The sequence below is a fragment of the Necator americanus genome, chromosome III (assembly GCF_031761385.1).
Source record: "Necator americanus strain Aroian chromosome III, whole genome shotgun sequence".
NCBI classification, from domain to species: Eukaryota; Metazoa; Nematoda; class Chromadorea; order Rhabditida; family Ancylostomatidae; genus Necator; species Necator americanus.
The window spans coordinates 34,565,562-34,580,243 of record NC_087373.1 but is presented as its reverse complement, the minus strand read 5'-3'; the positions used below and the strand labels follow the sequence as shown (position 1 = coordinate 34,580,243).

The following is a 14,682-nucleotide window of genomic DNA, read 5'->3' as shown; positions in this document are numbered from 1 at the left end:
CCTACCCAGTATTGATTGGTTTGCTGGCAGAAAACCCGATGCAGTGTGGTACTTCGTTGCGAGACCTAAACATTTGTAGGATCTCGAATGTTAGAACAGGTGGATATATGTTTTCGCTACGCGTTGCAGTTATCGCCGAGCAAATTTTACCGAAGAGCACGGCATGTATTCAATCCAGGCTCATTTATCCGTTGGTCGCGTTTTACCAGCTGAATAAATAATCCTGAGGATACGTGTACGAAGGAATTACGATCGAAAATAGTCTAGGACTTCCTGTAGGAGCAGAGCCGATTGATTCTCTCAGGTAGTTCAAAAACACTTGATCTGCCAACGATGCTCACATCACTATCGCTTCCGTGCTATTTCTGGATGGCCGCTCACTTTTTCGCAACTTTTTTTGTGTTCCTGAATTTTTCATATTTTTCCTCCCAGAACTTTCGTGAACCATTTATTGTTGGATTTTTAGGTTAATGAGCTAAAATATTGTTTTCGCACCTCCTGTTCTGGAGGAAACCGTTAAAAAAAACCGTTAAATTAAAAATATTCTCACCTGATTGGTCTGCTTTAACGTCTTTCAATAAAGTAACGTTTTCCTTTTTTCCTCATAATTTTTTGAACTCGTTGAAACGTTTACTCCTGAAATAGTTTTTTTGGACATTTATTTGTGCCATTTTCACATTTTTTGGCGCATTTTCAGCTTTATTGTCCATTACCGTACTCAACGTATGGGTATGTACGTATGGTCTCCAATCTTTAAATTCATCCAGGAAAAACATGGGAACAAATAAAAAAAATTGCATGAAAAATTATAAAAGAAACTAAAAGACATCTTTTATAAGGACTGTTCGTTTTTAGGGATTTTTCCAATTTTTAATATTTTTTTTAAGGCTCAATTTTTAAGGAAAAAAAAACCTATCGTGGCTAAAAATACCAGAGATTAGACGATATTGAGGTGCCTACGATCAAAATATTGGTCCGTTTGTTCCACTGATCCACGGTTCATGGATAGAAATCCGTGATGGTTACCCCATCCAGCTAAACTTTGCAACGCAACGCATGCATCCATCCATTGCTGCTTTTCTTCTGCTTGTACATTTTCCAATTTATTTGTCCAAGAGACGAATTTCACCGAAAAAGTTGCACTTCCATCTTGTCCTCATTCCTCTTGCCGCTTTTTTTTCGCGTGTGTGTGTCTGTGACGAGAAATTGAATCACCCTGTGTTACTGATGCCATACGAGTCCTGAACACACAGACATATGTCGCACATGTTCTTGTCACTTTTTTACAAACGACATTTCATCGTTACAAACGGGTTTTCTCCGAAAACGGGGGAACACGGACGCGAAATTAACGCGCTTGGCACCGTGCCAACTCGTCGTCAGTTAAACACATCCACAGCGCCTCTCATTCCTGCCCAGCATGTCATTAGTGGTGGTGGTGGTGGTGGTGGAGGAGGAGTGATCGCAAGGGAATTCCTCAATGTAGGAAGCGCTTCAGTAACGAAGTGTTCCTAGCCGAAATCCAAGAAATTCAATAAATAGAATCATTCAGGGTGGGTTGAGAAAATTCTTCGCTCGTCGAAAAGTGTAGCAAAAAAAAATCTGGGCGCGTCTTCAGCCCTCAAAATCTCAACCTCATCGACGGCGATAGGAACGACTTTTAGCCGTTCCTAACGGAGAACGGTGGGTCCCAACGTCCAGCTCTCCTATAATTGTTTTCTTTTTTGTTTTGTTTGCTGTTTGATTGTTTTGATTGTTGTTGTTGTTGTAATTGTTTGATCATACAGATAGGCATTTCCATGCGACGGCGCGCAACACTTCCATACACCCGGAACTTTCCTGGATACTAATCCTCAAGGCCACGGTTGACGGAGTTCTAAAACCAGGATACGTGATTTTTGCTAATTTCTCTGCTATATCGTGACTAAATTCACTTTGTTTACTTTGTTTACTTCGAAACAAATTCATTTCCACACTTTTGTGTCTCTTTACATGGTGCGCCACCATAAATATGGTCACTTTTTTTCGCGCATAATTTTTTTCTTCAAGCAAATCTTCCGATCCCTTGTTCATTTCTTGACCACGTGGAAAAAGTTCAAAATGTTCAGTTCAATCAATATATATTCCAAACCATAACGTAACCCTGCAGTTCGCCATAGATTAATGTCTGATCAGCGTCTTAAGGCTGTTATTCGTGCCAAGGGAGGTCATACTGAATAGTGACGAATTTTTCTTGTTAATTAGATTATTAGTAAATTATTAACAAAGTTTCGCTGTTCCCTGATCAATTTCGCCTTTTATCGAGTGGCCATATTTATGGCGCACCCTGTATAATTAATTCCCATACCTTCACTTATGTGCCCGTCAGCGCTTATGTCTACGCGGCCGACCGCGACGCGTCTGAAGTAATTCTCGCCCCTTGGGTAACTCTCTAACATATGCTCTCTCCCTTCGACTTTCTTTATTCAAAATGTAAGTAGGCATATGTTCCAGCCCTACGCGGATTTTCTTCCACGCGTTTTTCTCGGCTTTTTCTTTCCTTAGTTTATCGCTGTTAAGGGAGCCGAAGAGTGCGCAGTGGTGCGCGTTCTTACGTATCTCGTAGGAAATAAAGCAGTTCCCACGCCCTTCTTCAGGATAATTAGGGGAAATTGAATGGATCATAGTTTATCGAAGAATTTTGTCGCCTAATGGATCACCTCCATAAACTCCCTTCTCATCCACGTGCTCAGGCCAATACGATCTGAAGCCCGGTTCAGTTGCGTAAGCGGTTACGCTCGAAGCGGCGCAGAGGAGCCAGCGGTTGGGATCGAGGCGGGATCCTTGCTAGTCCCATTCATCGCTGCGGTCCGAGTCGCTCGCAACCACCATTTCAACCGCATCGCTTCTTGCACAGCTGCTTACGCAACTGCATGCGAGCTTCACGTTTGACTCGGTTCATTCAAACGGCGCACGAGCGTAGGTTCTGGCCCTTATGGATTTCTTCCCTGCCTTTTTCTTTCCTTAGCTTATTGAAGAATTATGTCGTCCAATGGATCTATACCTAAATTCTTGGATTACGGTAGTATTCATTTTTGTGCTAGTAGTATTCATTTCTGTGCTATTTGTATAAACGCAGACGGGGTGGGTGTGGCTCAGTCGGTTAGAGATCTGCTGTAGGCACACGGTCGATGGTTCGAAACCGTCCTACTGCCAACCAAGCTTGTCGTCTTCCGGCTTACCCTCACAAGTCATCGTGTAGACTAGACACGTGTTCGTAAACCTCGAGCGATTCCTAATTGAAGTGATCGCGTTTGCGGGTCCCAAGCGGATTCTTCCGCCAGTGACTTTATCTTTTCTGAATAAATAAATAAATAAATACATGCATTCAAGTTCTCAGTCCATTCCTTTTTATTCTTTCTTTTATGTTTCATTAATTCATCTTCTTTCCAACTCATCCACCTATTTATTCTCTCTATTATTTATTTATTTATTTGAAGAACCCATCAGATGTGCAGTAAACAAAAAAAAAAAGCAACAACGAGGAACGGAGCTCAGCAGAATTTCTTCGAAACTTCATACAGTAAATTTGGCATTTTTTTTTTCATTTACAGACTCCTGTGATGGGTTGACGTTGGACATTTTCCTGCTAGAGAAATGTGAGAAATCCTGGTCCTAAATAAGTAATAATAATTAAATAATAATAAGCAATAATAAATGGTAGTAATAGTTATAATAATAGTACTACTAATAATAATAAATAATAATAATTCGTTTTTCTCTTTCTCTGCTTCGTAATATGTTCTCTAGTTCGAATTCGATATAATTTGATCATATGAGAACCACATCAGCACATCCAGCTAATGTTAAGTTAGGATAAAGGATAAAGTTTCTGGCGTTAATCCATCCGCTTGGGACCCGCTACCACGTTCACTTCAATTCAGAATCGTTTGAGGTCAACGAAAGTGTAACTGGCCTATACAATGACTTGCGATGGCTAACCGATGAGTCAAGTCAGTGTTTTTATCCTCCCAGACAAGTCTGGTATCAATTTATCGACCCCGGAGGGATGAAAGGCTTGGTGAGCCCTAGGGCGGATTCGAACCTCCGATCGATCGTGTGCAGGAAGCGGAACCTCTAACCGCTACACCACACCCGCCCCCCAGCTAATGTTAGCACATATTAAATCCACATTATGTGGATGTTTTGACGGGAATCTCATTAATATCCTGCGGGAAAAACCTCGTCTGGCACACATCTGTGGATGTGATGGAGTGCGTACGTCATTCTTACGCGTCCATCCGCAAACGACTATGAAACTCGAAAATCTGGCTGCATTAAGTTTTTCTATGGATGTGTTTTTAAATATGCGCTCACGCACACGCACCCGCTCGCCGACGTATTCGCCAGATTCACATCTGCGACGAAAAAGCGCGTTAGGAATGTGAACTGCTACTGCTGCTGCTGTTGGTGCTGCTGTCCGCCCGCTCGCTGACAGCTCGCCTCTCATCTGATCTGATAAGGGCAAAAACGAAAAAAAAACACACACACACACGTACACACATCGATTGAAATGATCGCGTTGCACCACGTCGACAGATCGATCGATAGTTGTCACCGTCTCTTTTATAATCAGGATCGGCCGGTTACGTCGATTCCAGAGGGGGAGAGTGGGTCTGTGATGCTGATTAAGAAGTTGCTGTACCGCCGGCTGTGCCTTACGTGCGTCCGTCCGTCATCCGTCCGTCCGTCCGTCCGCCACCACGTCCCATCTATCGCCCTTGCACCGCCGAAGGACAACAAAAAGTTTTTTTTTCAACTAACTCAGGGAAAACAACCAAAGTTTCGAGAATTTTCGATCAAACTGAATATAACTTACGACGCGCTCACTTTTAACAAATACACTTAATAAAAAATAAATAAATAATAATAATAATATACAAAACAAACACTAGCACATTATCATATGGAATTATCGTCATATAATTTCAAAAGCAAACGAACAAACAAATGTAAACAACGTTATCCCATGAAACACCCTCACCACGTCCCATCCATCGCCCGTGCATCGCTAGAGGACGCCCCGGTTCTCTTCCTGGCACTTTGCTTTGCTGTCGTGAATTTATGCGTTTCATTTAAGCGCTACACATGAATTCCTCGTGTTTTTTTTCGTTTCGTTGCCATTCTGCTATTTCATCCAAAAATAAGACGGAAACTCACATTTTGTGATGTTCTAACTTTCATGTGACTATTTACATTCAATTGTTTTTTTTAAATTATATGACGATGATTTTATATTTTATTTTATTTTTTATATGATTGTGTGCTAGTGTTCGTTTTATATTTATTATTATTTATTTTTATTAAGTGTATCTTTTAGAAATAGGAGTGTTATAAGTTCTTTTCATTTTGATCGGAAATTCTCGTAACATTGGTGGTTTTCGCTGAGTTAGTCGAGAAAAACCGCTTCTTTAGGTAGGACAACGATGAAACCTGTCACATTTTCTGGGCGGGAAATTTCTTTCGTTCTTGGATGGTTTTTTCAATGATTTCACACATATTATTCCTAGAAAAAGTTTTAATGCCCGATACAGAAATATTTCCCATCAAATAGAAAGAGGACAGAAAGGACATCTTTTTTCATGTAGAAGAAAAAAACTGATGAAAAATCGGGTCAACCTACATTTTTGGATGATTAATTTATTGTTATTTTTGCATTGGCTCTTATTTTGTACAAAAATATTTGTATTTATATATTATAAGTTTTATATATTTGTATTTACTTATTTTTTTTATAGTTGAATGTAGGAAAATTGGTGATGAAGTTCTCAGTTGCAGAAGCGATACTGATTTGATCCATTCATAGAATGATCATTGATTGTTTAATTGATTGAGGGATCGATCGATTCGACATTCATTCGATTATTTGTTAAATAATTGGAAGTTCTCGTTAATCTTCCAAAGAACATCTCTCGACTCGAAACGAACAATGCTCCCCGGTTTATGGGGAATGAACGTCACATTTGTATTTCATCGTTATTCATATGTCGCTGTTTATTATATTTATATTTATAAATATTTTTATTTACATTCATATCATTAATTTTATGTTCATGTTTATTCTATGGTGTTTTTTATTTTTATTTTTATTTATCATTATTATTTCACTTTCTTTTTTATTTTCTTCCAAATTCACTAGTATCACCGTGCATAAAAATTTTTTTAAAAAACAAACAAATAAACAACATTTCGTGCAAATTAGCTGCCGGATCAAATGCATTTTTGTATAAAACTAAAACTTTGGCGAAATTCTCGTTTGAGTGCTGCTGTTTCTTGTTTCTGTTTTCTGTTTTTTGGTAAAGATGTAGGTGTTTTCAAATAAATAAATAAACAATTAAATTCACCATTCCAGTTATTCTTATTTTTTTATTATTTTGTTTGTTATTTATTATTATTATTATTATTATTATTATTATTATTATTATTATTATTATTATTATTATTATTATTATTATTATTATTATTATTATTATTATTATTATTATTATTATTATTATGCTATTATTATATATTATTATTTTGCTTAGTTTTTCATAATCTTCCAAGTTTACAAGGATCAGCATGCATAAGAAAAATGAATAAACAAACAAATATTAGTTGATATCAGTAACCTAGTGGATAGCACAATAAATAGTGTTCAGTTGGGATTTTTTTTTTGTGAATTTTTGCAGAAATTTTTGGCGTCTAAACAATTCGTGTAGGGTCCCAATCTGGCGCTATCTCGTTTCGCCAGATGGCCGGCAGAAAACGTTCGCGGTCATCCGTTTTGCTTCTCCTCGTTTTTCTGTCCCATTCCCCACCATCCACCACCCACCCACCCATTCATCCACGTCTCATCGATAACGTCGGTGCCCCGTTCTGTCACATCGGGTGTTCTTCGTTGCTGTCGTCGTCGCGCGTGCGTTGCAATTCCTGTCCGCTTAGCCGCCGTGTTTTTTTCTTTTCTGAGCGAAAAAAAGTTTTTTTTTCTTCTCTCGTAGAAATCTTTGCTACAACTGCTTTGTCGTGGATTAGTTGTGTCCGGCGGGAGTTTTTCTGCTCTTCGCATGACATTTTTCATTGTTTCTTCTTTGTTGGCTTGAAAGAAACAGATTTTTCTGTCGCTGCGATAGGAATAGGTCCGGAACCGTTAAGAATGTCGTAAAAATGACAACAGACACAACTAATCCGCTGACAACGGTTTTTTGACAATAACAAATGACAGAAAAAGAGTTTTTTTGACAAATCTACATAGGTGGGGGAGGAAAGGCAGAAGAGAACGTGAGCGACTCTTGGAAAATATCACTAAGTAATTTCTGGAACCAGATAAATGGCGATGTGAATTTTAAAAATAATTTTCAAAAAATAAACGTCTTTCCACTTTCTTCCAAGAACTAAGAACTGGAAAAAGTAGTTGATTTTCATGTGATTTCTTATTTCATTATTTTTTTCAAACTTCCTCCCAAAATATTGTGGAGAACTTGCAAAATAGACGTCATTTTTCCAGACAATATTTTCACTGTACTTACGCTGTTTTCTTTGTCAATATTTTTGTCGATTATTGATCGGATATTTGACCGCCTCATGCTACGTCGCTATTAGCGCCAAATAACTCCTCTTCATTGCAATAACTTCACAAGAAATGCTGTCCATGATTCTAAGGATGGATTGCGGTCTACAGAATCTATCACTGCTATGACTATGGACTTATGTTTATCTCTGCTACCGCGTCGCGTGTAAATAGGAACAAATCTGATGACACGATGTGGTTACGGTAATAAGAGCATGATGAGGGAGGAGGAGGTATATGCCACATAGGGAGTGTGCGTTCGTGATTTTTCGTGAACGTCGCGGTCGCGCGGGTCTACAGTAGTATGGCAACGCAGAACTGGAAACTAGGAACGAAAGTAGAAAAATGTGCGAGCAAATTATTTTTTTGAAATTTATTTTTGCTGAGGAAGAAAAAAGGTCAGTGGTTGCGGTAAATAAGTGTAATTGCTAACGCCCGAAAATTTTGAGAGATTTTTTTTTCCAAAAGTTCTCTTTTCATTTTCTTAGAGAACTCTTAATTGGGACCGCCGATTAAGGATTGGATCTAGCAAAAGGTGAAATGTTTTTGTGTTTGTTGTAGTTTGAAAGGTTTTTTTGTGTGTTTTGTTTGAAAGGTCGTTTGAAAATGTTTGAAAGGTTTTTTTTTGTGAAAACTTTGAAATGCTAAAGTTTGTAAAAACTATTTTATATTTAATGCCTTCATTTAATGTCTCAATTTTATTTATTTTTTCTCTCTTAAACTCTTCTATATGGATTACTTCATTTAAACTTGTGAACAATTTCAGTAACAAATAATGATAAATGATTACTCTTCTTTTTTTTTCTAACACAAAAATAAATACAAAAATACTGTAATGAACGGATACATTCCATCGGTACCAACATTTCTGGAAGAAAAAATGTTGAATCTTCTTAAAAAAAAATCATTTCCTTCTTTAAAAAAATCCTGTTTCGTTCAGCTACATAAGTATGTTACTGTGCGCATGAAATAGGTATAAAGGCTAGAGTGCAGAGAAAAAGAGCCGTCCTTGGTGTACCAGTTCTCGCACGTAATTTTCAAAAATAAACCACCTTTTCAACAATTTTATGGTTTAAATCTAAGAAATTAGGAACTGATCACGTAGAAAGGAAAAACGCGGTGTTCCTTCGTGTGATACTGTAACGCCGGATTTTACGTTGTCCACACAACCGTACCGTATTTACCGTACGGCTATACAAACCTCCACCGAAAGTTGATTATTTGGCTCCGGTACCGGGTGGGAGGTCAGCAACGTTGCACAAACTCAGCCGCAACAACTGTTCAAGCGAAGCGCACGTGCACGCGTGCAGAATGACAGAGCTCGCTCTGCGTCTCTGACCGATGGGCTGAACGACGCTCTCCGCTCTCTCTCTCTCTGTCTCCTGCATCATATACTATTCAGTGGTAGTTTTTTTCTCTTGTTAATATCTGCATTCCGCACGCACGCACTATTTTACGCACAATTACACCAAAACTCATCTTGTCCATGAGATGTGTCGTTTTTTTTTATTAACTCTAATTTTTTCAGTTTATTACGTACTACTAAAAATTTGAAAAAAATCTCAAAAATTTGAATACTAAAATATTAATGTATTAGCTGGTCTTGTCATTAAAAATATCGTGAAAATGATTTTTTTTCACTGTCCCAGATACTTGAAAAGGTTCAGAACCGCTGAATTGAAGCATTCAAAGTTCAAAATATAAGCGAAAAATAAAATAATAGATAAAATAAAATAAAACAGAAAAATACAATGATAATATTAAAAATAAAATAAAATATAATATATATATAAAATACATAAAAATAATACAATAAAAATATATAAAATATAAATAAAATATAATAAAATAACAACAAAAATAAAATACGTGAAAATAGAAAATAAATGAATATTATGCGAATGGAATATTATTACAAAATGATAATCTATAACATCTTATTATAAAATGACAATCCATGGAATTTCGATATGTCCACGATTTTATGTCTCAAAATCCACAAAATGCCTAAAAAAAAATACTGCTTATAAATATTTCCATGAAAATTTCTACAGTGATAAAATTTTCGACTTCTTTAAATATCTGCACAGTAATTTTTACAATAAAAATTTTACACCATAATTTTTACCCTCACTTCTCTGAATATTCGTACAAAAATGCATGGTTTTTTTCGGCACTGAAAGCTTTGACCATTAAAGGTCGTAAAATAGAGATAATTAAGGTACTAAAGATAGCAAATGCGTTTTTCTGCGTCACGTACGTTAACATCACGTGAGAACGTTTTTTTGGAGGGATGAATCCATGTAAAAGTGCACGTCTGTGTTGGAAAAATTGAATTCAAGGGAAAATCTGATGATTCGTCAACCACACCTCACAAGAATATGTGAAGTAAAAAAAAGTAAAAAAAGTAAAGTAAAGTAAAAGAGTGAGACGTTGCTGTATAACATTTAGTTTAGTGTTAGAATTTCCAAGTAAGCTCTGTTCTTTTTCCTTGTGTCTTTGCTTATGTTTTCGAATAAATAAACAAATAAAGACTAAAATGTGAGACATCAGTGAATTGCGTCGTTTCCTATAACCATCATTGCGTGTTGCACTGGTTTCTCACGAAACTGTTAACAAGCAAAAACACTTTTTTCCCTGCAATCTTTTCCTTTTTTCCCCAGCAATTTGTGAAGAAGAACTTCTTCCTTCTCTCTTCTAAAAAAGAGACAAATTCCTTTCTTTCCAAATCCTAGAAAAAATTTCGATTGCCAAGCAGAAATCCGCGGAGAAATTTTCAATTTTTTCTCACTCGTTTTCTGAAAATAGTTAGCAAAATAAGGCGGAATAAGCGTAATTTTGAGATTTTATTATAATATTATTATTTATTATTGTTTTATTATCATTATTACTTACTATTATTTATTATTATTATTTTGTTATTATTTATAATTTTTTTGAGACAGTTCTCTGTTTTTCAAAAAAAAATTTATTTTGAAGAAGAGATAAATTTCTTCGTTTCCAAATTCACAAAAAAAAATCGATTCTCAAGAAGAAATCCGCAGAGAAATATTTTCAATTCGTTCTCATTCGATTTCTGAAGACAAAGGAAAATAAGGCGAAAGACAATAAGAGAATTTCTGAAGCAAAATAAGGCGCAAAAAGTCAAAAAATTATTCGGAGACAGTTCTGTGCTTTTCCAGAAAAAAAAACTCTTATTTTAATAGTTGAGTTTTTTCCAAAGAAAAAAAAAACTCCCATTTTAATAATTGAGATTTTGTGTGGAAATGGAAATATGTCGGAGAGAAACTACAACGAGGGGGAAAAAAAAAACTTTTCGTGCTCAAATTAATTTATCCTGAAAAATTTCAACTTTTAACTCTTTCCCTCTTTCCTCCTAAATGTATTTGTATGTATTCCAAAACCACTCAATGACACCAACATAAGCAGGCGGCGACGGCGGCAGCGGCGCAAAGATGGATGCAGCAGGGCCGTCGTCTGCTCGAAGCAGGAAGAAAAAAAGCAGAACGGCCTGACGGCTTAATGGCTTCTGCCGTTCACGTTCAGCCGCAAACGTTTTTAGTGTGGACGGTGGACCTCCGTGGATATTTTATTGTTTCGTTCCTTCGTTCGTTCGTTCGTTCGTTCGTTCGTTCGTTTGGAATGACTCCGCGTTATGACGTTCGGTTATTGCTTTCCGGTGAACGATGATGAAGCATTTCACGTCAACCTTGCGGGAAAAAAAACTACAGTAGTACTAAAATATACCGTCTGTCATATTTTCTAACCACATATCTGTAATGTCTACTATAACATCTATTTTATATTATTTTTACAATAAATTCGAATTAATAATAATTATAAAAATAAACCACGATAAATTTCCAATAATTCGTTTTCTCATTCATAATCATTTATCATTTTTTCTTTTTTCTTTCTCTTATGATCGCTATTGCTAATTTTATTATCTAAATCTGACCATCATATTTATTTATTTTATTTTTTCATTTTTTTTTAATATTTATTGTATATTATTACTGTCATATATTATATTTTTTATTTTATTACTATTTAGTTTATATATTTATTATATATTATTATATTACAAATTCTATATTTTGTTAATACTGTATAATTTACATATTTACTACACCAGTATTTATTATATACATATTTTATTTATTTTTCTTATTAGATTATTGTGAGAAAAACAAGTAAACAAAAGGAAAAATACAAGGAAATACTTTGAAAATCCCCAAGAAATTTCACGAAAACCTCCAGAGTTTTCCGTGAAATTTTAAACCGTCAGGAATAAACTCGGACTTTTTCTTCGTTTCCTTCGTTTCCGGTCTGAAATCTGAAGCTGTTCTGAGCGTGGAGAGCGGAAAAAAAGCATTACACCATCGAACATAAGTTTTAACATAGAAACAATCAAAGTTTCAGAAGAACTCGCGCCTGTCTGTCTGTGTGTCTGTGGTCTCTGCTTCTCTAATTCTTACCGTCTTTGGGTGAAACGGTTTCGCTTTTCCTCGTTTTTCGACGAGTTTTCGAGGCGATTCGAGGTGGTCGAGTGCGATAAATCGAGAGCCGTGGTCATCATCGATACATTCACTATGCGATGAGAGCTGCGATCGCCGTCGGACAGCTGCCGGCATGTGAAATCGCCCGCCCGCCTGTTTGCACAGGCTCTCGGCGATTTTGTTTTGCACGGATCATATTTGTGGATTTTTAGCAAATTCATTCTTTGCTCTTCGAAAAGACCAAATTTAAAAATATTAGTCATCGCGAGCTGCCACGTGGAACAGTATTTATTTAATTGTTTATTTATTTATTTACTTACTTATTTATTCATTCTCATACACCAATGGCTCCATTTCACCATAAAAAAACCCCATTACGGCCGGGTTCTTTGCTTTTCAAGAAGAAACCGGAGGAATAGGTTCTAAAAAAAAATTCTTTAGGAACTGCCGCTTGAATCGTTGTTCATTTATCTATTTATCTATTTATTTAGTTGTTTATTCAGTTGTTTATTTATTCACATACACCAGTGGTTCAATTTTACCATAAAAATGCCATATTATCACCGGATTCTTCGCTCTTCAAAAAAAAAAAAACGGAAGAGAATGTTCTAGAAAGTCCATCTCCAGGAACGCTCAATAGAAGCATTATTTTTACTGTTGCTTTATTTATTTATTCACTTACGCCAATAAAAAAACCCATAAAAAAACAGACTGTGGGATTGCCGTGTTCTTAAGACATTGTTTATTTATTTGTCTTTTTATTTATTTACTGCCATTTATTTCACAAACACGAATAGTGCACAATAAAAAAGACAGCAATAAAAAAACACCAGAAATTTCGCAGGTTTTTTTTCGCGATAGAAATAGACGCAGGTTTTTCATCCCTAGTAAATAGGCCATTTTTCCTCTTAAGGAAGGTAAAACGTCCTCGCGTGAGATCTGGTCCCCGATTCCAAAACGTTTCGAATAGAGAGCAAATGTTAGATAAAATCCACTTCTTTTTTATTTCTATTTATATTCTTAAATATGTTTTTTGTATTTCTATTTATATATTTGGATTCAACGATCATGACTTGTTAAACTTTTGATGATGTTTTCAAAATCAAGTTTCTCCTCTCCCAAGGATTCCGAGTTTCCGACGAATTGAATCCGAAGACGGAGACGAATTTTGGGACCCAGTTTAGTAGCTGTGTTCGATGTCAGTCCACCAGAGCTTGGATAGTCAACTTAATCCAACTCCCCAAAAGACGAAGAGAGGAACTGATTCGGGACCCTGCGCTAGTCTATTGTGGGACCCAAATTGTGCCGCATGACTGCGTCTAAATCGTCAGTTTTTTTTTGGCGATGAGCTGCTGCTTAACTGCTGCTGGGATTCTGTTCGTTTCGTTTTCATTGATTCGGTGCTGTGTGCCGCTCTGAATGCCGATAAAGAGGTGCATTTTTTTTCGGCTGGCAGTCGTCGGCCGACGTGTCTACTTTCTATCCTTCCTGGCCTAGAGATGCCCCCCGTAAAACAATTGTGGTCTCCTCGTTATCTCCTTTTACTGCTGTTCCCTGTCTGTGTTCACTTATTTCCGGAAAATTCTACGCTCACGTGACTCTAACGCGATGCAAACATTGTCTCGTTGCATTGTATTATATATACATATTATTACATATATTTATGTATTATTATGCGTTTACCTATACATATTATATATTATTATATTATTATTATTATTATTATTATCATATTATTATTATCATATTATTATTATCACTTATTATTATCATACATTTATCATATATTTGTTTATTTTATTATATATTATATTGCTATATTTTATTATATACTTTTATTATATATTATTTTTATACATTTATCATGTATTTACTTATTTCATACCATATAAAATTAACAAAAATTATATCAGCATTAAAAAAACTACCTTTAAGAGAAGGAAACGCTCCTTTAAATAACAAGTTACGTAGCGCTAAACTCTTCTTTCTGCGTTCGATTTTTTTTTTTTTTGAAAAATGTCATTAGTTATGGACCGTCCTGGCATATAGGTCCCGTTTCCACTTCCGTTTGAACGATCATTGGGACGCTGACTTAGTGTAATGAATGGGACAGTAAACAGCGTAAATATGAAATTGTCCCAATCTCTATTTGGTGCTTTGAAGACAATGAAAAAGCTGAAATGTCAGACTAATGAGGGTCCCATCTACACGGAAAAGTCACTAGTAGAGAACATCTGATTCGAACGAACGATAAATTGCTACCGCTAACTTCACAATTAAATGTAGTAGTAATAGTTGTAAGCAATATGATCTAAACGCATTAATTTAATTCAATTTTATCTGATTTTATTTTTTTCGAACTTGTTTTTTGAAGGATTTTTGGGGAGTTTCATTATATAATAGAAAATGATATGAAAATTTGCCAATCAAATGGGAAAAGATAGTTCATAATGAAGAATAGCATGCTTTTGAACGAGAATAAAAAAAATGTATTCGGAAAAGTATTGAGAAAAAGTTAAAAAAAATTGTTTTTGAAACAACGACACTGTTTTCTTCATAGACATAACAAATGGCCTTTTTTTGTAATTATTTTCG

The 14,682-nt window shown here is 35.8% G+C and overlaps 1 protein-coding gene across 1 annotated transcript; it reads right to left on the bottom strand.

The window, feature by feature from the left end:
- Window positions 1–1,379: 1,379 nt before the first annotated feature.
- RB195_011913 (uncharacterized protein) lies at window positions 1,380–4,489 on the bottom strand (the record flags this gene model as incomplete). Its single annotated transcript, XM_064193533.1, has 3 exons — window positions 1,380–1,511; window positions 3,592–3,654; window positions 4,367–4,489. 3 exons carry the CDS (start codon window positions 4,487–4,489, stop codon window positions 1,380–1,382), a joined length of 318 nt encoding a protein of 105 aa, XP_064051116.1.
- Window positions 4,490–14,682: the final 10,193 nt, after the last annotated feature.